Here is a 25,795-nt window from a genome sequence, read left to right on the forward strand (position 1 = left end):
GCTCTTTACATTCTTCCTCTTAATTCAACTCAAGACCTTATTAGAGAGTATTTAGCTGCTACAATGTTCTAAAGATACAGTGACTATCCATCCTGAATTTTCTTTGGTAGCTCTGACTTCACTTTAACTTTAGAAAGATTTATACTTTTTCCTGGATAACAACAATGTGAATTTAAGTAATGAAGTATGGTTAGCCCTATTTTACAGATTTAAAAAATGAGGATTACATTATAATGAATTCATCCATGATCACCCATGATCCCAAAGCTAGTAAGACTTGTAGCTGAGCTGAGGATTCAAACCCACATCTCTTAACTACAAATGTCCAAATCTTTCCAGTACACCTGACTGGCATCCTTTCACCCAAAGTAACCTTCCACATCTATCACCTGAAGTAAACTTTCATAGTGTCAAGGGAGAGGATCTCTAACAACCCAACAAGGATTGCTGTTCCTTTGTCAACTGTAGTTTAGCATAGAAAACTTAGGACAGACTGTTTATCTTTGCAGTTAGAATTGTCCTGAATTGTAATGATCCTTAGCTAGGAATGCTTGTTTGTTTTTTTCAATAGAACTCTAATGTCATGTGATTTCCTCTTTGTGGCCTAGTTCTAGCCACCTCATTTACTTTCTCTTGTATTCCCCCCCCCCCCCCACCTCCCGCCCCACTCTATGGGTTACTAAGGTACATAAGTAATATTAAATGAATAAGGTTGGAGGAGTCAAAAGCATAGGTGAAATGGTTTATTTTCTCTTGCACTATTTTTTTTTTCTTTCAGTTTGAACTAGGTTCTCTTTTCTTCTTTTTGGGAACACTCCATTTATATAAATGGACTGTCCTCAACCATTTAACCTTAGAGAGTTGCCTGAAACATTGGTCACACAGTCAGTATGTGTCAAAGGGAAGAACTGAGCCCAGTTATTTTCGTCTCCAAAATCAACTCTCTCTCCTACATCCTGGATGTCTCTTCTAGGTTCTTTATAGTCTTAAAAAGAACTCACATTTCTGTAACACTTTTTAAGATTCATTAAGCTCTTTCCTTCTTTTGAGAAAAGTAATATGAGTACCTTCATTCCCATTTTATAGGTAAGAAAAATGAGGCTTAGAAGTATTAATTAATTGATTTGCTCATGGTAACACAGCTAGGGTAAGAAGCAGGCTAACAGTCTTGGTCTTATTTACTATAAGCCCAGTGCTCTCGCTACTTTATAGTAGACACAAAATCTTTCTTACACAAGGAGATAACTGTCTCAATAAGCCTGGCTCTGATTTCAAGTTTGGAAACCATTTGTATATTCCAGCATTAATTGAGAATCCCTAATGATTTGTGTTGGAGAATTTTATTTTTCAGAGAATTTCTATTTTTAATACATAAGTGCCAAGAGTTTGATCTTTTCTGCAATACCTTACATGTCTGCAATAGTACTTTAATATTTCAAAAGACTGATGATTTCACTATACCTTGGGTAATACAATGCCTAAACATAGTACATTAATAAATGCTTATTTCTTTCTTTCCTTCCTTTCTCTACAGTAATAGAGAAGTCTTGATTGTCAAAACATGTTATATTTGCATTTCTACTATTATTAATGATTTGGCACATTTTTCAAACAGTTATTAATAATTCCTTTGAGAAGTATTTGATCATATCCTTTGACTGTTTTAAAAAAGTGTGTATATGTGTTGGTTGTCTTAGATGTCAAAAACTTAGTGATATTTGATACTAAAGATATTTTTTACCCCAATTAACCATTTTCTTTATCTTTTTGTATGTGCAAAAACTTCTCAATCTCTTGTAATTTCAGAAGTCTCCATTTTACCTCTTGTTATTGCTTTCATTCTTGATTAATTTTTCTCATAATCATATCTGTGAAAGGTATATGATTTTGCTTATTTTCTAATTTTTATGGTATATTTAGTATTCAGATTATTATCCATTTTGAATTTATTTGTACAATATGGTCCTAGGTTAATTTCTGCCAGTTTTTCTAGTTTGTATCAGAGAGGAAATTCTTTTCTAGTTAATATATAATTTTGGATTTATTGGTCACTGAGTTATTGAGTTCAATTCTTCTTTGTCAAATCTATTTCATTGAAATACTTTTCATTGTTAATGAGTATGAAATTATTTTATTACTGTCTGGAAGTGCTATTTTCTTATTCATACTTGTATATATTTTTTATATTCTAGATAACTTTACCTCCAAATGCTTTTAAAAGATTATTTTATTTGATATAGCATGAAATCTTTTTTTTTCTTTTTTGGATTTTGCAAGGCAAATGGGATTAAGTGGCTTGCCCAAGGCCACACAGCTAGGTAATTATTAAGTGTCTGAGCCCGATTTTGAACCCAGGTACTCCTGATCCAGGGCCAGTGCTTTATCCACTGCGCCACCTAGCCTCCCCACATGAAATCTTTAAATTAAATTTTCTGACATTCTTATTTTTAAAATATTATATCATGAACCAGTCATGTGCATTGAATCTCTGGCATTTTAAGTTGTTCATTATTTTGTATATTTATATTTAAACGCAAATTTGCTGAAACTATAAATTGTCTCATTTAGTTACTTTGCTGATCACCTACATTTTTATAAGTATGTCATCATGTAATCAGCAAAATGTTTTTTCCTTCCTCTTTGCCTATATTGATATTTACTTTTTTTCTCTAGTCTTAGTGTTTTTATTGCTAACATTTCTAGATCAATATTAAATAATAGTTGGAAAAGGAGACATCCTTGCTTTATCATAGCACTTTTTTGCTGATTTTTGTTTGCATTGTTATAGTCATTGTGTTTATTGTTTTCCTGATTCTGTTTATGTCATTTTGTTTCAGTTCACATGTTTTCCATGTTTCTCTGTACTCTTCAGTTTAGTGATCCTTCATTACATTCATACACTACAGCTTGCTCAGTCATTCCCTTATTAGAGAGTATCTACTTTGTCTCTTTCTTTTTACTAATACAAAAAAAGCTTTGTAAATATTTTGGGGGATATAGGACTTTTCTTTTTTATCATTACCCTCCTTGGGGAATGGAATCTAGAATGGGTCCATTTTAGTCATTTTCTTACCATAATTCCAAATCACTTCCCAGAATGTTTGGATCAGTTCATAACTAGAAAGAAAATTTTAGGAAAGGTTTTTCTCATGATGATTCAGCTCAAAAGCATGCGATCAGCTTTTCTCTGTACAGGCATATTTTTTCACAAACCATGTGGGGATGTGTAATTGTCAAACTCTAGAAGAGAATTGAGACACACCCTCCATCTCACCAGTACTGCCTAAAATAGTACTCCACTCAAGAATAATCCCGGCACGTGATCAAGCAAACCCCAGTGTGTTGAAGAATAAAAATAGCTTATATCTTCCTCCTAGAATATCAAGCACAAGATGGTTCTGAGAAGGCAAAAAAGGTTTATTTGTGAAGAGGAAAAGTCTTAAGTCCATTTTCCAGTTACCAAGATTCTTTTCCCAACTTTTCCACTAACTTAGGTGATTGCTGGTCTAGTTGTTTTTACGTCTTTGTGCTCCCAGTTTGCTCATCTATAAAATTCTGACATTTATTATCTATGTGACTGTCACTTTACATTTCTCATATTCGGTTTACTCAATCATTTAAAAATATTTCCACCTAATACCTTATAGATTTGTTGTGAAGAAAGTGTTTTGTCAACTGTAAAACAGAGTTGTTTTAGTATAGATGATCCTTAAGGGATCTTTCCATTGGAGCATTCTTTGGTTCTAAGATTGTAGTCTAGTTTTTTTAAAAGAAAAAAAGCGATTATTTTGAAATGAAAATGAAATTCTTATGTTTGTTATGTGCTTCAGGAAGAATAGGACTTTACAGAAGTGTGAGTGGGATAAATTTGAGAACTATTTTCCTTTTTTTTCTTTGGGCTTATAAGGCTTTTTTTTTCTTTGACTAATGTGAGGAGGAGACATTCTGGTACATTAGACAGAATACTCTTTCTGTAATTAGGGGACTTGAGTTCAAATCACACCTCTCATTTTATCATTACATGTGTAACCTTGGCAAAATTACTTCCTCCTACACTATGAAATGAGATTGGTCTCAAAGTATCTTCTAGCTTTAAATCTGTGATCCTGAGTCTAAATGGCTTGACTGAAAAACTACAGCATCTTTATCAAATATTCTTTCAGCTGCATCTGAAATATGATTTTCTTTTAAGTTCTAAGAATAAATAATATTTACAACCACAGAGTTAATATTTAATGATCCATGGATTTTTGTTGTTGAAGTTATTTTCATCCTCGCCTTGGGGGGGGATGCTAAATGATATATATCTGACATTAATATAATGCTAACTTCACAAATCAGGAAAATCACAAAGTAAAGTCATCAGGCTAATATTTTATCATTTGCATGTTAGATCCATTTTCTTTAGCCCACATGACCACAGATAACTCACTCACCCTCTCTTTTCTCATGTGTAAAATGAATGGTTGGACTCCACTTAATAGCCCAAAATGAAGATATCAAACATACAGTCATGGATTACATGTGGCTCACAAGATTTCCAAGTGTGACCTGAACCAAATAAATTATAATTGGAAAATATTTAACAATGTGAATAAAAATGCAATAAAATAAAATATTACATTTTCAAAATAAGTCAATATGTGACACACAATTTTATTTATGATTTAATGTCTTCCCCTATGAATTTGACATCACTGATCCATAAAGTTCTTTTCCCCCCTCTAAATTCAACAATTCTGTTATCTGGAAAGTTATGGAATCATTGAGTTGGAAGGAATTTTAGAAATTACCTTGCCTAACATATACCTGAAGAATTTGATCTATGGCATCCATAACAAGTGTCTAGCCTACTTGTAGCCCTAGACCTCCAGTGAAGGGGAGCCTTCCCACTTCCTGAAACAGTGCAGTGCACTTTGGGTCAGCCTTCATTGCTAGGAAAGTTAAAATTTCCTTCTTTATTTATTGCTTTTAGTTTTGCCCTCTAAGGTCAAAGTAAGTTCCTTGAGAAAAAGAACTGTCTTTTACCTTTTTTTTTTTTAATATTCTGAGGACTCAACATGGTACCTGGTAAATAATTGATGCCTAACAAACTGTGACATTACTTCCTTATGACCACCCCCAATACCCAAAGAAAGCATCCTTCCCACTCCCTTCTGCCAGGTCTTTCATCCTCTAGTCTAAGCATCTCTTGATCCAAATAGGAATTCCCCATAATTTCCCTTATTTTGCTTCTTCCTTTGTACTGCAGTTCATAGTGGTAGAGTTGGAAGAGACCTGAACAAGGAGTAAGTGAACTTTACTTCATTGGGAGTCATTCAAGAGGTTGGATGAGTTGTGGGAGAGTATTGACCTGATTATTTAAATGATTCTGTTGTTATTCAGCAGTCAACAAGCATTTATTAACATTTACATATGCACTTTGTTGGCAAAAATCCATGCTTTTTCTTGAAGTACTTATAATCTAATGATGGAGACAACATGTAAATAATTAGGTTGTTGCAAAATGTAGAGAGTAGAGGAAGGTGGTCTGAAAGGAAAGGGAGGTTTGAGGAAACCTCAAATAGATGGGATTTGAACTGAGTTCCAAAGGAAGCCTGAGAAATCATATTAATCTCTCTGGCCCTAAGTTTCCTCATGGGTAAAATGAAATGATTGGACTGAGTGAGATATTCTATAACAAAAATGTCAAACTATATGAAGCCCACAATACTCCCTCGACCTGTCCATTGGAGATGAGGAGATAGGATTTGAGGAATGAATTGCCAGTGAAAAGACAAGATGGAGGATGGAGTATTGCAAGGAAGTCAATATAGCTAAATGCCAGAGTTTGCCAAGGGAATTTGAAAATAAGGCATAAGAAGGTTGGCTTCTGCCATTCATATAGTTCACAACCCACTCACATATTCTTATCCTGTGTAACTCTAGTCCAAGTTCTCCTTCCAATCTTCTATAGAGCTCCACTCAGAGGGAGTTATCCTCTAGATCAAATCTGAGGTTTGTGAACCTTAAAAACCATTCAAATATATGATATATGTATAGAAATTAACATTTCTATTTAATATATTATTTTTAATAAATTTATTATATCATTATATTCCATATTCTAATATATTACATTCTTATAGTCTATAAATTAATATATTAATATAATAGAAAGTAATAATATTAAAGTCAACAGGAGGAGTTCATGTGTAAAATGAGGGAATTGGATTCAATGACTTCCAAGATGGTTCCCACCTCTACATTTTTGATTGGATGGGACTTTGTGAACATTACTTTTCCCATTATGCCATTTTCATTCCTAAACTCTTTCATGAACTTTCACTTTCCATTAGTGATGTTTTCATTTTCCCCTGGAGCATTTCAATAGGCAAAGTGCTTTTCATGTTCTGGGCAAATATTTCTTACTGATGTTTGAGGGAAAAGTCAAATCAGGTGGAGGAAGGTAAGAGTTGCTGAAGATATGCAGAAAGCAAGTTGAGTTGCTAAAATTGTTTGTTGTTCTTTTTGTGCTAAAGGAAGTTCTGACAAACTATGAGAAAGGGGAATATGTGCGGTAGAGAAAGTGAAACTGTTGGAAATGCCAACTTTTGGGGTTTTGGTGAAAACTTCAATCGTTGTGTTCTGCCAAAGAATGTAGTGTTGCTAAAACTCCAGAGACAGGATGTCTAAACAGTGTCAATCAGTCTGCAGATTTTAATACTTGTGACTTCTCTCCTAGTAATACTCTGGGCAAGGAGCTCATGCAATATTTTTTGGAATTCAACTTTGGTAAAATTTCACAATGTGGCATGCAATTAATTATTAATTAGTGTAGCACTTACAGGAATGACCAGGATGAGAGTGGTTGGAGGTAAATCATTTTTATTTCAAAACAAAACAAAACATTTCTGATGTTATCCCATGAGGAGAATATATTTTAGTTCTTTTTTGCAAATTTCATGAGAATTACTTTTATCCTTCTCTATTTCTCTATTTCTGTTTTCACACTGATAGGCAGAATTCTTCCTTACCTACATAGAAATAGAACTGAAGTCTGCTTGCTTGAATACTTGACACTCAATTAGGCTTTTGCTTAGAGGGCGTGTGTGTGTGTGTGTGTGTGTGTGTGTGTGTGTGTATGTGCATGCGCATGCACACAAACTGTCCCATGTATGTAGTGCTGTTTGTGTTGAAAAAAAAACACAGTGTCTGGTTTAGTTGTAAATTAATGGCAGATAATTTTTTTTAATGACAGATAATTGAGAACTTTTCAGAGTTGAGTGAGCTTGCTTAGATTGCGACACCTCCTCATCACCTTACAAATCAGGTACAACTCTATTTTTACTATCTAAAATCTGCATAGAGACACTCCTGTCCCTATACCAGGAGTGGGAAATCCCTTTCTAATCTCTTATTCTTGTTGATAACAAAACATTTCCCCTCCTGTCATGCTTCCATTGGTCCTGCAACCTACTTTCTCAAATTGCTGCTTATGGACATCCTCCAGGTTATATACACACCAATAGTTATTTGATCCCAGTGCTATAGTAAATGACTGCTTTGAGTACTTGGGTTGAGTTGGGTTAATTTTGACTGATTGCCACCCCTTGAAACAAGGGAGGGGCAGAGGAAGAGGAATAGAAAAAAATGAAAGGGAGATAGGAAGGTAGAGGGAGAGAGAGGGGGAGAGGAAGAGAAGGAAGAGGGACACAGAGAGTTTACAATCACTTCTCAAGGTTGTGGTGTTAAGGAAATCTTTTTGTCACATCTGTGTTTATTATTGTTGAGATTCATCTAAGAAGGGTCATCAATCAATATGGACTTAATGAATAAATATCATGGAGTTGAAGTAGGCAAGGAGCAAATTTCTGTTGGGAAAGAGCAATGAAACTAAAAGCAATGTAACAGAAGAAAAACTGGAATCTTCAGAATGATTAATGAACACAATTAGGAGAAACTTGACAAAGTCAATGAAAATATTGTTAAGAAAAAAAACGAGTTTCTGTAGCTTGGAACAGTTGATAGAAGAAATTCTTATTCAATGGGTTCTCTGAGAAGTGTAGAGTAAACCAAAAAACAATTGAATAAAACTTTTGAGGGATTATTATTATTATTTTATTTAAGGAAATGGGGTTAAGTGACTTGCCCAAGGTCACACAGCTGAGCAAATTATTAAGTGTCTGAGTTCAGATTTCAACTCAGGTCCTCCTGACTCCAGGGCTGGTGCTCTATCCACTGTGCCACCTAGCTGCCCCTGAATAAAAATTTTAAAATAAATAAAATGGAAGAAGATTTGTGATCTCTGAAAATGAAAGTAATAGAGCTGGAAGACAAGGTGAAGTAGGTAAGGTAAATTGAGAATTATTGGTCTCAGAAAAATATGAAGAAATAGGGTTTGAAAACTATTTAGGGAATCATATATGAAAGTATTGAAAATAGAGAACAAAGTTTTGGTTATTATATTTCATAGAACACTATTAGAAAGGAACCTCAATTTTAAGTCATAGAAATTTGTCAAATTTCAACCTTTGAATAACAGCATCTTATAAACAGGTAGGAAAAAAAAGAATCATATTTTTAAAAGCATAATTTTACTTGCACCCTCTCATTGAGGGTGGTAAATTAAAGCAATTTGGATTGATATATCTATATATATATTAAAAAAACAAATAAGCTAATCATTGCTAGAATTGATATATGGCAAAAATTGGAGAAAACAATTGGTGGGTTTTTATTGCAAACAATTCCAGTTTCTTGTAAAGAAAAAAGAGAGAAATTAACTTTGGACAGGGCATTTGACATACAAATCTGACCCCAAGTACAACCTTCATAAAACAAATTTTAAAACAAGAAATGACTAGATAAGGATTCACAGCATTTTAATATTCTGCATGGAATAAAAAGTCTATATGATGTAGGTCCTACCTTTTTAGAATGATATTGAGAAAGCAATGGTTAGAAACAGTAATATTTGTAATAGCAAAAAAAAAAGGAAATGATAGAACAACTTCTGGTATATGAATGCAATGGAAAATTATTGTGCCACAAGGAATACAAAGAATTTATCTTTTTTTTTTTTTAAGGTTTTTGCAAGGCAAATGGGGTTAAGTGGCTTGCCCAAGGCCACACAGCTAGGTAATTATTAAGTGTCTGAGACCGGATTTGAACCCAGGTACTCCTGACTCCAAGGCCAGTGCTTTTATCCACTATGCTACCTAGCCGCCCCGAATACAAAGAATTTAAAGAAATATATGAAGACTTATATGAAGTGGATATTAAATGAATAAAATAGATCCAGAAAAGTAATACCCATCCTGACTATAGCTGTGCTAATAAAGACAATTAGCAACAAAACTCAGTGTAAATATAATGGAAGACATTGGTTTTGCCAGTGCACCATTAAAGCCAATAGCCCTTCCGGGGATATGTCTCTATCCCTCTTATTTTGATTTACTTATTTTCAGGTTTCATACTTTGTGGTTTGTCTGGGTGTTTATGCTTGTCCGCTATATTATAGATGTTAATTGCATCATCTAATTTAATCTTCTCATTATGCAGCTAGGGATGGCAAAGAAGGGAAAGAGAAGTTACTCAAAGCAATGAAACTAGTCAATGGCAGGCCTGGGAAAAACAAAACGAAACAAAATGTTGCCTCCTTCATCCCAATCCAATCTAAATTGCATTGGTTTTTAGGATTTATCCTTCAAAATATTTCAGTTCGTTTAGTTCAAATACATTTGTTGAGAATATCTAAGCATTTTAGTATATTCTGGCACATTAATAAAATACTGACTTATACAGTTAATATTTAAGTGTATTAATGTTGGATTTTGCTATCTATATTCTAGTATATAGATAACTTTTCTGATTTAATCAGTCCTAAATTATGGTGAATTACTATCTTCTCTTTTAAAATTCAGTTCAAGGACTCAAAAGAAAATGATCTGCCTATCTTTTTGCATTATTCTTATAAGTTTTAAAAAAAAGTGTTAACTAGAGTGAAAGCTGTACATTTTATTCACTAACCTTGCAAGATACACCTTACAAGATACAAGGTACCTTACTCCTAGCCGTGAGGCATACCTTAGTCTCAGGAGTCAGGTAATTTGTTGTCCTCAGAAACTTTCCTCTCCCTCTTGGATGTTCATAGGTTCTCAGAGTTTGAGTTACAATCTAAGAGGTCCACCCATTCCATGACACCCCCCCACACACATCATCCAAGGTATGATATGCTAAAGAACCCCAATTGTCACAGGGGGTGTGTGGGTTAATATTCAGTTACCTAATTGGGCAAACTCAGTAGCATTAGGTCAAGATCTCTAGGTCACTCTTGACCTTAGGGGTTTGATATACCTGGAATGGGATTAGGAAGACTCTTCCAGTCTTGTGATTGGCTGGGCCATTCATCCTTTGTAATGGATTCCCTAGGGCTCCCCTCCACACCCCGTGAAGACCAACACCCTACATTTCTCACAAAAATGCTTGGCAGAGAGAGGGTGAAAATTATACTGCATTGAGTGACCCATGTCTCAATAAAAGAGTCAGTCTTGGTAGGACATTACTGTTTTTTATCCCAGGTTTTTCATTTTGATTATGTCTTTTTATGGATTTGCTAAAGACTCATTTTCATGAGTTCATATCCAGCCTAAGACACTTTCTATCTGTGTGACACTTAACTCTATTTGCCTCAGTTTTCTCACCTATAAAAATCAGCTGGAGAAGGAAATGGCAAAGCCACTCCAGTATCTTTACCAAGAAAACCCCAAATGGGGTCATAATTAATTACACATGACTAATGTACACTATCCATTACTGGATAGCAACAACAACTACAACAGCAGCAATAACAAAGGACACAAAAGTTTACCAGTGGACACAGGCTTTTTATGATAGAAAAACTGTTTGCTCTCAAACCCTGTCTTTATGCTTCTGCAGCTGCAGAAACTTCATACATCATCAACATGGTACTGCTCTCACCTGGTTTATACTATTCACACCTCTCTACTCATCAGTCTTCTTTAGCAAGGAGACTGAGGCAGAAAATATATAATTATGATCTGGAAAAAGATGTTGCTTGCAGTCAGTTTCTTCTTGAAGCATGGAAGCTCCATCTCAATGGGTCTTCCCCCTTACTGTTGTCCATCTGGTGAGCCTTTATGTTGCCTGGCAGTCATGAAGTCTTACAGACAATTGTGCCATTTTCCATTCTTGGCTGCCATTTATAGTCAACCTTCATTCATATATGTAATGTTTGTGATTTCAAGCATTTGTGTGATCTTAATTAGTAACTTCATTTTCACTTTTATGTTGGCAACAGAGCACATTTACAGCTAGTTACAGTAATGAAAAAATGAATCCCAAAGCTATGTGGCAAAAAGAGGAAAGTGTTCATGAGAGTGTTTGTGAATCTGCTCTAGAAGATAAAATAATGTTTCAAGTGCGCAATAAAAAATGGCTAAGTTTGTGAGTAAATGAGATGGTGATCAACCATGCCCTCTCTCCAAGGCTCATGGGGATAAGCAAGTCTTCTCACTCTCTTTCTAACCTATCATCTGCCCTAATTAATATCAAGCTAATCCAAGTAGGAGTTCATAGTTTGGACAGAGACTGGGACTCAGGCATGTAATTTTCATGGAGACACAGCAAAAAGGGAGATTTGAAATGGTAGGTGTTGCCCTTTTCCCTGTTTTACCTTGGGGTCCTCACATTGCTGCTTTTGCATTTTCCTCTTTAGTCCTGCATTGCCTTTCTTCTCCATAAAATGAATTTTTTAAAATGAAAATTTCATGAGTTACTGCAGGGTCATTGTGTTAGGAAAAGTGCATATTATCAGAATTAATGTTTTGTTATAAAGGATTGTATGCAGAAAAATGTATTTTCAGCAGTTTTTAACAAAAGATTATAGTTTTGGGAAGTCACAGGAACCTAGCCCCCATTTCTCAAAGGGTTCAATATAAGGACAATTGCATTTTTTATTTTTGTGTCTTCCATTTTTTTTAGGACTGGTATCCCCATGTTCTGGGACATCTCCATTGACAGACAGATACATTACTATAAAACTTGAACTCGAATGCCCCAAGGATTACCCACCCCAACAGAATCTCCTCCTGACAATAAATAAACTTTGGAGCTACTAAATCAGAACCATAAATTTTAACAACCATTGACACTGTAGCATGTATACTTGTGTGTTCTTTCAGCAAGCATTATACCTGTGCCCAAGGTTAGACTTCCAGTTCAGTGGTCTGCACATCTTTACTTGTATCTCCATGTGCCTCCTGAGAAGGTTGGTAGAAGGCATCTACTTTTGTTACAACAGCCCATTGATGGGCCTTGCCTGTTCTTTTGGTTTGCCTAGTACATTATTAGATCATACCTAGAACAAGAAGGGACTTCAGAGACCATTTTGTTCAATTCCTTCATTTTACAGGTGAAGGAACTGAGTCTCTAGGTGTTATCATGTGTCCAAGATCACATAATATAACATTGGATTTGAACTTAGATTCACTGAAATATTTGCTCATGCCTAGGACTCTGGGGGATGACAACAAACTGGAATGCTTCAACCCTAGACCAGGCCCATCTCTCTCTAGTTGGTGATAATATTAGAGGGTTTTTGAGGGATTTTTTTGGTGTGTTTGTTTGTGTGTGTGTGTGTGTGTGTGTGTGTGTGTGTGTGTGTGTGAGAGAGAGAGAGAGAGAGAGAGAGAGAGAGAGAGAGAGAGAGAGAGAGAGAGACCCAAAAAAACAGGGAGAGAGGCAGACACAGACAAATCATTTTATAAAACTTGAATTCAAGAAGTAAAACTTCAGAATATTTCTAATTATACCCTGATGTCTTGAAGCCAACTATCTTGCTTAGATAAATTAATATTTTTTGCTTTGTTTTGAAAGACATTGACATAGTTAACTTCATAAGACTGTTTAAATGAAAGTCAATTTTTAAAAGGGGATTATTTTCTGCTTGTATTGCTCTTTTCTGTTAATATTTAAGCTAAGATTCAAAGTAAAGAGTTGGCTTTGTATTCAGAAGCAAGGTGCAGACAGCCAATGGAGTAAAATCCACCTCTGAAATGTTTAAACCAGAAATGTTTGTTTTTTTCAAATAGATGAGAGATCAATCTTATCTTTCATTTATAAACTCTTCTAAAGGCATTTTTGGGTAGGAGTTCAAACAACGTTAATATCAAGTCACTCTAGAGCTTAGCTTTTCAGTATTTTTCTTTAAAAAATTTTTTTAAAAGACAGTTCAAGGAAATAACTTTAATTTCCTAACCACAACAAGTTTGTGGTATTATCTGGTGTGAAAAATGGCACGTAACACCCACACATGCTGCATGCAAAAGAACACTTTCACTTTTAAAAATCTTATTTAATATTTTTATTTTTCCAATTACATGAAAAGATAATTTTAACATTATCTTCCTTTTTTTCAAATTTTGTATTCCAAATTCTCTCCCTCCATACACTCTTCATTGAGAAAGCAAGTAATTTGACATGTTATACATGTATAGTGATGCAAAACACATTTCTATACTAGTCATTCTGTGAATGAAAATGGATTAAAAATATTCAAGAAAAATAAAGAAAAATCTTTGATCTGTATTCAGGCTCTACTAGTTCTTTTTCTGGAAATGGGCAGCTTCTTCTATCATAAGTCCTGTAGAATTATCTTGAATCATTGTATTGCTGAGAACAACTAACTAAATTTTTTTTGGTAGATCATCCTACAGTTTTGCTGTTACTGTGTACTATGTTCTCCTGGTTCTGTTCATTTCACTTTTTTGCATCACCATATGTTTTTGTGAGAGCATCTTGCTCATCATTTCTTAAGAGTATATATTATATAGTCACATATGACAACTTGTTCAGCTATTTCTCAATTGATAGACAATTCTTTGTTTCCAATTCTTTGCCACCACTAAAATAGCTGCTTTAAATATTTTTGTATATATGGGTCCTTTTCCTTTTTATTTATTTTTGAATCCCTTTGGGATACAGACCTAATAGTGGTATCACTTGGTCAAAGAGTATATACACATATACATGGTGTTATAGCTCTTTGGACATAGTTCAAGATTGTTCCCCAGAATGGTTGGATCATTATATTTCACCAATAATACATTAGTGTTTTAATTTTCCTGTATCCCCTCCAACATTTGTCATTTTCTTTTACTGTTGTATTAGCCAGTCTGACAGGTGTGAGGTAGTAGCTCGGAGTTGTTTTATTTTACATTTCTTTCACCAATAATGATTTAGAGCATTTTTATATGACTGCTCCATTCATATATTTTGACCCCTTATTTTTTGATGAAAGGCTCTTATTTCTACAAATTTGACTCAGTTTTCTATGTTTCAGAAATGAAGTCTTTATCATAGAAACTCAGTGTAAAATTTTTTACCTCCATCCTACCCCCTCCATTTATTCTACTCTCTCCTTTTTCCCTGCCTGTTCTCAAAAGTATTTTGCTTCTAACCTTTATCTCTTCCAAGCTACCCTTCCTTCTATTAGCTCCCTTTCCTTCTAATCTCCTTCCTTTCCTACTTTTCTATGTGTTAGAATAGATTTCTACATACACCTGACTATATATTATTCCCCCTTTAAGTCAATTCTGGTGAGAGTAACGTTTATGTGCTTCCCTTCTTCACTTCTCCCATTTTCCCCTCCACTGTAAAATCTCTTTCAGGTCTCTTTTATGTCAGATAATTCATCTTATTCTTTTTCCCCTTCTCCCAGTACATTCTTTCTCATCCTTTAATTTTTTTAGATAATCTTACTATCACGTTCATCTCACACTTCTGCTTTCTGTCAATGTATACTCCTTCTAACTGTTCTAATATTGAGAAAGTTTTTAGGAGTTATAAACATTATTTTTCCCTTGTAGAAATCTAAACAATTTAACCTTATCCAATCTTTGATGATTTATCTTGTCTGCTTATCTAAATTTCTCTTGTGTCTCTTTTTGAGTTCTGGTCTTTTTTTATCAGGAATGTTTGAAAGTCCTTTTCCCCTGAAGGATTATATTATTTTGCTTGGTTGCAACTCAAATTCTTAGTTGTAATCTTAACTCTTGCCCTCTGGAATATCATATTCCAAGTCCTTTGATCCTTTTATTAAGAAACTGCTAATTTTTTTTTTGTTAACTTGACTATGGCTCCACAATATTTGAATTGTTTCTTTTTGACTGCTTGCAATATTTTCTCTTTGATTTGTGGGAGGTCTGACTATAGTATTCCTAGGGAGTTATCATTTTGGAAATCTTCTAGGAGGTGATCATTGTATTCTTTCGATTTCTATTTTACACTCTGGTTCTAGATTATCAGAGAATGATAATTTCTTGTAAGATGATGTCTAGATTCTTTTTTAATCATGGCAATAATTTTTAAAATTATCTCTTCTGGATCTATTTTCCAGGTTTATTATTTTTCCAGTGAGATATTTCATATTGTCTTCTATTTTTTAACTTTTTTTGGTTTTGTTTTATTATTTCTTGATTTCTCACAAAATCATTAGCTTTCATTTGCTCATTTCTATTTATGGAATTATTTTCTTCATTGAGTTTTTGTACCTCCTTTTCCATTTGACCAATTCTATTTTTTAGGACATTCTTGTACTTATTGATTTTTTTTAAACCTTTTTTACCATTTGACCAGTCCTTATTTTTGTGGTGTCTCCTTTATCAAGTTATTTTCATGATTTTCTTGCATCATTCTCATTTCTCTTCCCAATTTTCCCTCTACTTCTCTTACTTGAGTTTCAAAGTCCTTTTTGAGCTCTTCCATAACTTGAAGTCAATTCATGTTTTTTTTGGAGGTTTTGGATGTAAGAACTTTGACTTTTTTTTCTGAGTATGTGTTTTGATTTTCCTTGTCAACATAATAATTTTCTATGGTTAGATTTTTTTCCTGTTGTTTGCTCATTTTCCCAGTATTATTTGAACTCTTTGGTAAAATAGGGTTCTGCTTCCATGGTGGAGTTCTCACTGTCCCAAACTTCAGGGAGTGTTGTGCAGCTGTTTCCAGAGATACTTCTAGGGACCTGCAAGTTTTCAGTTTTCCAAAGGTGTTACCATCTAAGAAGAGGTTGTTTACTATTCTCCTATATTGTGATTGGTTTGTGAGTGACCACATGCATTCTTTTCAGTCCTGGGACTATGACCAGGATCCTTGCTTCCCTGAAGCCACAAGTTTTTTTTTTTTTTAACTCCTCATTCAAGGACAAAGACCTCGGACAACAAATCAAATTACAAGTATAGGCAATGAAACATAGTTTTGCCCTTAGTGCCAGGAAAGAGACCCTTGTAAATCTCATTCTTACCTGTTGTCTGATTCCCCTTACTACCTGTGGGCTGAGAGGTCTGGAAGACACCACTACTGCCCTAGGTCTGCTCCTGGTTTGAGGGGCCTAATCTGCACTGGCATGGCCTGTACTGTTCTGCATTCCTCTTTCACTATGGTACAACAGATTTTCCCTGCTAACCTTCTTAGTTGTCTTGAATAGAAATATTTCTTGAATAGAAATTATTTCTTTCCATCTATAGGTCTTCCTGTTGCTGTTTTGTTTTGGTAAGGGGTTAAGTGACTTGCCCAAGGTCACACAGCTAGTTAATTAAGTGTCTTGAGGTCAAATTTGAACTCAGGTCCTCCAGACTCCTGGGCTAGTGCTCCACCTAGCTGCCCCTCCATTGCTTTTTGTATGGCATAGTTACAATACACTATACTCCTATGCCTTAATTTGTTTAACCAGTCCCCAGTAGGTGGGCACCCCCTTAGCTTCCTGTTTAGGCTGCTATGAAAAGTACTACAATAAATATTTTTGTACACAAGTCCTTTTGCTCTTTCTTTGTTCTAGAATGGTTTTAAAATCTTAATAGCGGCCAATGTCAAAAACTAACTTTCTAAGTAACATGTTGTTTCTGAATTTGAAACCTGTCAAAAAAAAATCAAAGGCAAAACTTCCTATTGGATTATTGGTCAGATTACTGGAAACCAAAATGTATTACCATTAGGTGAAATTTGAAGTTCATGGAGAGATGTCTTGACCAACAAGAGAGGAAGAGAGATTGGTTCTGAATTTTTAGTCTGTTGTACCCAGTAAAAGAAACATGAATAAATAAATGAAAGAACAAATGAATGGATGAAAAAAAAACCCTGCATTTCTTAACCCTGCATTTCTTGGCCACCTACTATTTGCCATAAACTATACTGGGCTCTGGGGATAGATGATCTCTAATCTTAAAGAGTTTACATCCTAAAAGGGGGAGCCAGACACATAGGGGATTGATTGCCAGAGAAATCGGGTTTTACATTTCTTAAAATGTGAGTAGAGCAATTCAGTGACCTATTGTCAAACCGTTTTCAGATAAAACAGTGGTTCTCATTGGACTACTGTTCCCAGAGCAAAAGACAGAAAAATATAAGGTTTATTGGGTAAAAATGAATTTTTTCTTACTGCCTTGTCAAGCAGGGTCACTTACCTCCAGGATGATAGTTCAAGAGTTGAATGAGTTAATTCTGGTAAGGAGAAGAAGGGGTTGTTCCAAGCAAGGAAATGTTGAATAGAGATAGATGACAAAATGCTTAAAATGGCGACTGGATAAGATGAGAAACCTAGCTGAGGCTGACTAGATATGTAGAGTGGGCTAGGTGTTTGGAATCAGAAGAACTTCCAGATTTCTACTGCTGTGTTGAGGCTCAAATGAGACAGTATAGCAGGCACAATATAATGCTTTCCCCATAGATATTTCATTTATGTTAAGTAAAGGACCCTGGCAGATTCCAGGTCAATCACTCTGTCCAATTACAAATGCATAAATGAATTCTATTGGTAGTAATGATAGCTGAGCACCAGAATAGAATATTTTGTGGAACAAGGTTTTTGGGTTTTTTTTTTTTTTGGAGTGACAGTTCTTCTTAATAAAACCAAGAGAAAATCCTTAATTGAAAATCTAGGAGGAATGCCAGTGCATCACTTGGAGGGATGCCAAGAAATTCTAATAATCTGATTGAATTCTGTCTAATTTCCACTGTGAATTTAGAATTTCATAGAATCCTAGAAATTGAAGCCTGGAAGTAAGCTTTGAGCACTTAAAGTACAGGGATATTATTATTAATTTTACAGGTAAAATAACAAGCCCATTTGTAGTATTGCCAGCTTTCACTTTCTAGAATGTGAATTCCATGTAAATTTGTGTTCTATTTCTGATGAAATGAAGTATGGTGAAATCTGTTCACTAGAGCCTCTAAGTACAAAGGGCTAACTTTTAAGTCCCAGAAGTTGGAGATGTGTATTTTTCCAGTTATGCTACAAGTTAGTTGTGTAGCCCTTGAGCAAACACTTAGACTCTTTGGTTTCAATTTCTTCATCTGTAAAATGAGGGAGTTGAAAAAGAATATCTTTGAAGTCCCATCCAGCTCTAAAAGTAATAGGCATTGTGATAATTACCCTGGAAGGATATAGATGAATAAAATCACAGAATTTTAGAATTCAAAGGTACATACCTGACAAGTGGACAGCTTTTGGACTTTCAATAATTCCTGCCCTCGGGCATTTACCATCTGATCCTAAATAGGCATGCTCCACATAAAGGTGCCTTGTAGTCAAGCCCCACTTTAACATTAAGCCACCATCTGTAATATCCAACCACTTTCATATAATTCTACCTCAAACCCGTTGCCCACTCTAAAAGTTTATTCTTATTTGAATTGTTAGTTTAATTAGTCAGGCTTCATTTTAGGGAGTAGCAGAAGAAAAAGATGGAAAAATAGGTTTGGAGCATAAAAGACCTTGAATACCTTTCTCCCTTGTCTTCCTGCCACCCCTTTCTCTTAACTCTAGACTGCCCAGATCCATCCAGTCTGCTCAACTAACTGCTCACATCACTTGGATGGGTTAGGAATCAGTTCAATTCAATGCAAATTTATTAAGCACCTACTAGGTGCCTGTCACTGAGCTAAACTTACAGTCTAATGGGGGAAGCTGAGAAGGGCTAGCTTGAGGTAACCAGTACAAGGCATCTGAGAATGAGCCAAAAAGTCTGCTCCCTGCCCTCTACAAAGGAAAGGAATTTAATGTTTACCCTTCAGACTTCCAGGCGGTTTGAGGTTCCAAGGCCGAGTTAAACAGCAGGAGGAGAGTTTAGATGATCAGTTTATGCTAGAAGGGAAGCAGAGCTGCAGATAGAAAGGGGAGAGTGAACCGAGAGGCACCATCTTGATTCTGATGGCCTGAGGACCAACTGGCTTAACTATTTCTGCTACTGTATCCACATGTCTCTAAACCTTAATATCTACTAAAAATGGCCTCCACTTTACATTGTGACCTGCCATAGAACTCTTAGGTCTTCTGGGTGTTTTCATCCATCCTTTAGTTGAACACTCTCTCTTATAAAGTCTCCAGTTAGAATGCGTGCTTCTTGAAGGAAGGAGTGCCTTTCTCTGCCACCACCAGGGTTTTGTACATAGTTAAACACTCAAAAATACATCTTCATTCATTCATTCAGCTGAAGAGTTTTTGTGGATGTAAGGGAAATAGGAGAGACCTTACAAAAAAAAAAAAGACAAAACTTGGTGCCTATTTTCAGCTTCTCAGATTGCATACCAGATTGGCACAATAGAGACAACAGATCTGATGCAATGAGTTCATTTGGTCAGAAAATGTTATTTATATGCAGGAAACAGTGTGGGTGAATCAGCAAATAACATTACTTAGGATGACTGAATGAATAATTTTATCTTGTTTTTTAGAAGGTAAAAACAAATTTTAGAATTGAAAGGATCCTAAAAGGTCTTTTAGTCCCACCTCTCATTTTAAATTAGGGAAACTGATGCACCCATAACTATAAAATATCTTCTTTGAAATTAATAAGTGGGAGAGTCAGGATTTGAACCCAGGACTTTTGGCTCCATATCTTTCTATTATACCAAATCTTATTTTCTTCCTTGATATTTCAAATTAAATCAGCAAAAAGCTTAATATCACTTTGGCATCATCATCATCATCATCACTTTTAATGATGGAATTTCCAAGTATGAGAACCAAAGAAGATAGTATATGTACAAAGTCTAATTATTATTATTATTGTTACTATTGGTGGTGGTAGTTTTAGTAGTAGTAGTAGTAGTAGTAGTACAAAAACATCATCTCATTCGGTCATCAACAAACATTTATTGGTAGAACCAAAAATATTATTCAATTAATCAAGCAATAAACATTTATTAAGTTGATGTTATATGGCAGACACTCTGTTAGGGATTCAAAAGGAGTCAAAAGATGGTCCCTCAAAGAGCTTGTACTCTTCCTCAGAGTTCTTAATGTGACGCTCAGTAGCATGAGATTTCCATTTTCAGCTATGACTAAGGTTGGGTTTGTTTATTCTTGATTCTGCTTATTTATTACATGGGAGGTTTTAAAAAAATTGGGAGGCACCGTAAGGGAGGACAGTGTTGAGCTAGTGATAGTGATGATATCAAGATAAAAAAGGAAGAAATATTTGAATGTCAATGGAACATTTTTTTAAAAGAAAGAAGATAATAGAAAATATTTTTAGAGTGAAAAATAGACAAGTAGGAGAGCTTTGGAACTAACAGTTTATTATTTATTTTTCAAAAAAGAATCTAGGTAGAAGCAATGAAGATTTGCAATTCCCTATCCAATCCTATTAATTCGTTCTTTGTGTTTGTTGATGTCAGTCAAGTACAGAATAATGTAAATTTAATTATTAAATAAAATTAAACCTAACTAACAAATAAAATGGTTTAGATAGTGTTGCTATGATTCATTTCCCTCCTCAAGACTTCCACATTTCCCTCCTCTTACTTTTCTGAGAAAATTGAGGCCATTTGGCATGGGTTTCTTCTATTCCTTTCCTCTCAAAACTGACATAATGTCCCATGCTCTTCTCTTCCTCAATCTCTGACAGAGTTGACTCTTCACCTTGAGCATAGGTAGATTTGACCCTATGCCTCTCATGCTCAGTAACTTTTATTGAATAAAACGTAAACCCTGTTTAGCTTTGAAAACTCTTCAGAATCTGACCTCAAGTGATCTTTTCAATCTCAATGGATATTTTTTCCTCTTTCACATTCTTCAGTCCATACTACTCTTTTTCCTTTTCTTCACATGTGACACTGAATTGCCTAGATCTTCTAGGCAATGCAAAAAAAATATGATTGAATTCTTGTCCTTAAGTAGCAAGTTTCCTTTACTTTGGAGAGATAAGATATAAAAAACAAGTTAAAATAATAATACTATTATTTACTAATATTATAATTGCTATATTAATAATACTAAAATAGTAATACATTAAATAAGTTATCACCATAATATTAAAGAATTTCACCTTGGTAATTTCATGTGTTAATACAAGATTAGTTGCCATATTTGTGATTTTAATGGGCCAGGTCAATGTCTTTAGGCAAGAAGTAGGGCTGGATTGGTGTGGGAAGCTTCTATATGTAGGAAGTGAATCTTGAACTGGATATTGATAGCTGGGTATTAGCCAGGCTGAAGGGAGAAGAGGGTCATTTCAAGTGAGAGGTGAAAGGAAGGTTTGGGAGGGGATCTTGAGTAGACCTGTTATTCTAAATCGATTGGTTTTGGAGGAAAGAAATGAGAGAGAATACTAAAAAAATAAGTTTGAACCACAAATCTAGGATGTGAGGGATAATCTTTACTATATTTTTAATTGGTTTTAATAACCTTTAATGACTTCCAGTTAGACTTTTAGGTTTAGTTTGTGTTGAGATCCTTTGTAAGAAGGGAAGCATGTGGCCATGAAAAAGTGATAACTATTGGGGAATCCAGATTGTCAAATGCTACTCTATCCTGAAGTCCAACTCTTAGATCTAGATTTGGAAAATGAGATGATAAAGAGGAATGAATGAATGAAAAAGTATTTGTTATATATCAGCCTAGATAGGAGAAATACAGAAATGAAAGACAAATTTTTTTTTTTCCTCTAAAGTCACTTACATTCTAGTGGAGGAAACTACAAATTTAAGCAAGCAATGCTCAGGGAAGGATGCTTTGGTTCAAGGAGCTATAGATTGCTGTTATAGGAAGAGGATTGATGGTCTGGATGGATGACTACATGAGATGTGAAGTATGTTCTCATGTAGGATTCAGATTACTTTTTTGTGCTCCTTATCAGTTTAGCTTAACCCAAACAAAGAGTTCCAGTACTGAGTGAGTTAAATTTTGTATGGGAAAGGGAGAAAAATTATCCGAAATTTGTCAGTCTTTTTTACCTTGGACAATTGAACTTGGTGAAAAAAAAATCAGGAATCATCTTTGCTTTTATTTCTTAGGTTAGATTTTATTATTCAAGTGTCCACTTAATTTGTGATCTCATTAATGTAGGAACTCCACCCAATAATGCAGATTCATCCTGTCAATGCATCCTAGGCAAATCTTTCCCAGTATATCTACAATAGGGAGTCCTCTTAATGTGCTTGGAACCCTCCTCTCATTCTTGTGACTTTGTGTGGGTTCTAATAGTCATTCTACACACTCTGTATGAATGATCCATCTTTTTTCCTGTTTAAACACTTTCTTTACATATTACTGCTCTTTCATTATTTCTTACATGTAATTTGTGGCAGCCTGCTCATTTTTACCCTGTGTGGAGACAGGATGAGTGAGGAGAATGCCCAGAAATCAGGAATGTACTTTTCATTGTAAATACCTGCAAATTATTGAAGATGATTGGGAAAGATTCCTTGAGGAGGAATTTTAAAAGAGAACTTAAAGGGAGAGAACAATTTTATTGGTTGACTGAAGGAAGTTTCTAGGCATAAAATAATTTGTAGAGTTGAGATTGGATAAAAGAGAAAAGGGATCACAGGCCTATAAGTGGATCCATAGGTCAAAAGGTTGCTGCTATGCCTTTTGCAGTAGCAGTGATCAGGTTGATTTGGCTTCTGTTCCCAGAGCAAAAGGAAAAGAGACGGGAAGAGGTAATGAAGGGGAGGACAGAGCAGATAACAATTTGTTCATGTAGGCCCAAGTCTGCTGGAAGATGATTAGACAGGATGTGGCCTGGAGCTGATTAGATACAGTACTTAGGAGTATTTATATGCCTTCTTTTTGCTCCTCTATAGAGGCAAGTTGATGAAAGGACACATGAGAATCAAAATGAAAAATTAATTTAAGGATTTAAAATGCTGCATTAGCAGTATATAACATGTCTGCAATATGAGGTAGTTAAGATGGCTAGTAAATATAACACTGAGCCTGGAATCAGGAAGACCTGAGTTCATACCTGACCTCAGGCACTTCCTAACTGTGTGACCCTGGGCAAGTCACTTAATTTCTTTCTGCCTCAGTTTATCAGAATTGCAGCATCACAAATTTAGTGATGAAAGAGACATCTAATCCAATTCATATAAGGAAGTAAAGTGAGGGAGGTTAAATTTCTTTCCAAGCCTCTCCAATTAAGGATCAGAGGTGAGATTTGAACTTCGGTCCTTTGACTTTTGAGTCAGCGTGCTTTCTATAATACCACAGTCCTTCCTCAAACCAATTACATCTTTAACAGTCACCTCTTCGTTCTTGGAAGTGAGAATGGATTAAAAATATCCATTCAGTTGAAAGCTGAACTTTTTTTCAATTTTTTTTCTTTTGACGAAGCAATTGGGGTTAAGTGATTTGAGATCAGGTTCAAACTCATATATTCCTGACCCCAGGGTTGGTGCTATCTGGTATAAAACATGAGCTAAGTATCTGAGATTGTATCTGTTTGATGGTGGAGTATGCTCAAGGGAGATGAATATAGTTTAGTTTTAGGGGATTTTTGCTACCTAGGCAACTGTCTATAGGGGAATTGATATAACCTGATAACTGATATAAAATGGACCAGGTGGGTGGCACTTTCCTATGTAAGGAAATGATGGGTTTTTAATCTGAAGTGGAAGATAAATGAATATATCCAAGACAAAGAGCCTGAATTTACTTCTTCTGAAAAATGTATATTTGGAGAAGAATGTAGAAATTTCTTCTGTAACTATGAATTCAGCTGTGAAACCATCTGATGTTATCTTTTTCCTTTTTTTAAAAGGGAACTATGCCGGTGGAAAGAATGCGAATGCGCCCGTGGCTGGAGGAGCAAATAAACTCAAATACAATACCAGGGCTAAAATGGTTAAGCAAGGTAAGCTGGTTGTTTCTGTGTGTATGGGAGGGTGTGTGTGTGTGTGTGTTCGTGCGAGCTTTTACATGTGGTCAGATGAAAATCAGAGGAAGCCTGATGTCCACATTCTCAGAATAAGGTACAAAGTCAAATGCTTTCTGATTTCAAACACAGAAAGCTAGACATATAAGACTTGCTGTGATTTGGGACTTTTTTTTAGTACTTACTAACTTAAGCTTCTTATCCTTGGGATGACAATTTTGTATTAGTTTGTGTTCCTCTATAGTTGAGTTATTTTCCCCCTTTTTACATTTCTCAACATCCTTCTGATGCTCTTTCCCTCCATGTCTTCTATGAGGAAAGGTATGGGAAGGTTTCCACAAGATTTGATATTTAGGAGAGATCTAGACTTTATCAAAGTTATTTTTTATAGCTTAGATTAACATTAATTTAAATAACACTGGAGAATGTTATTTTACAGATGAAGAAACTGAGATTAAGTAACTCAGAGCAGAGATTCAATCCCAAATTTTTGAGTCTAAATTCAGTACATTCCACCATACCAACGCTACTTCCCTGTTGTAACCCTGGGCATGGTTTCCTTGAATTGACTGTAAGCCAGACTGAAATAGGGAATCTTTTGCCTGGAGATGCAGCATTCTCCTTTGTGATTAATTGGAATCAAGTCCTAGGGCCTGCAGTTGTATGTCTTAAAGGATATTTGAGTCATACAAGTTGGTGATTTTGATTAAGAAGCATCCCCAGTCTAGGTGAGTAGGTGACACTAGTGGTATGCCACTAGTCTTTCAAGGGTTAGGATAGGACCTTCCCCCTCCTGCTTTATATGGCCAGGTACCCCTTCTTAGGTTTTCTGTAGCTTCATTGTCACTCAGTGACAGGATCATCACTTCAAGTGGTTTAAGTAAGATAGTACTCTCATTGTTCTAACTTTTTATGATCAATGAAGTTCTCAAAGACTCACAATTATAGACTTGAGAGGTAAAAGGAAACCTGGAGATCACCTGATCCAGACCTTTCATTTTACAGATGAGAAAACAGACCTAGAAGGGTTATGATTTGCCCTGGGTCACATATGATAAATAGAAAAACTGAGATTCCAACTCCTGAATTTGAGGTTCTAGTTTAGTCATTCAATAAGCTTTTGTTAGATACCTATTTGATGGCGCAGTGAATGGAGCTTCAGCCCTGGAGTCAGTAGGATCTAAGTTCAAATCCAACTGCTAACATTTGACATTTATGTGACCTTGGACAAGTCACTTAACTCTGATTGCCTCACATCCAGGGCATCTCCAGTCATCCTGATTCATATTTGACCACTGGACCCTGATGACTCCGGAGGAGAGAGTGAGGCTGGTGTCCTAGCACAGCCCCCTATCCCCACCCCTAAATCCTATTCACATGCTTGTCATGGCACTACCCCCTGATGTCATGGTCTTTGAGAAGGAAGGACAAAATACATCTTTGTTCCACTAGTCTAAGTGCTGGGGAAACAAAAAGAGGCAAAAGTAGTCTCAAGCAGCTTACAGTCTTATGGAAAAATTAATTGTTCTTTTCACTATACCTCTGTTGTATAGATTACATAGCAATCATTGCCTTTTTATTACTATTTTTTGAAACCCAAAGGCACCCCTTTAAATTCAAATTGGGAGGAAATAATATCA

The 25,795-nt window shown here is 35.3% G+C and overlaps 1 protein-coding gene across 14 annotated transcripts in view; it reads left to right on the plus strand.

The window, feature by feature from the left end:
- IRF2 (interferon regulatory factor 2) overlaps positions 1-25,795 on the plus strand; it is a 174,314-nt gene that overhangs the window by 91,259 nt on the left and 57,260 nt on the right. For 10 of the 14 annotated variants that reach the window (XM_074228894.1, XM_074228888.1, XM_074228889.1 and 7 more), the window contains one exon: positions 24,042-24,134. In XM_074228894.1, coding sequence (XP_074084995.1) covers positions 24,048-24,134 — 87 coding nt within the window. In that variant the 5' untranslated portion in view covers positions 24,042-24,047. Of the gene's footprint in view, positions 1-7,240; positions 7,313-11,985; positions 12,272-15,684; positions 23,432-24,041; positions 24,135-25,795 lie in introns of those variants that run through there. The other 4 variants (XM_074228885.1, XM_074228886.1, XM_074228892.1 and 1 more) reach the window with 4 other exon arrangements.

The sequence above is a fragment of the Macrotis lagotis genome, chromosome 3, assembly GCF_037893015.1.
Source record: "Macrotis lagotis isolate mMagLag1 chromosome 3, bilby.v1.9.chrom.fasta, whole genome shotgun sequence".
Lineage (NCBI taxonomy): Eukaryota > Metazoa > Chordata > Mammalia > Peramelemorphia > Peramelidae > Macrotis > Macrotis lagotis.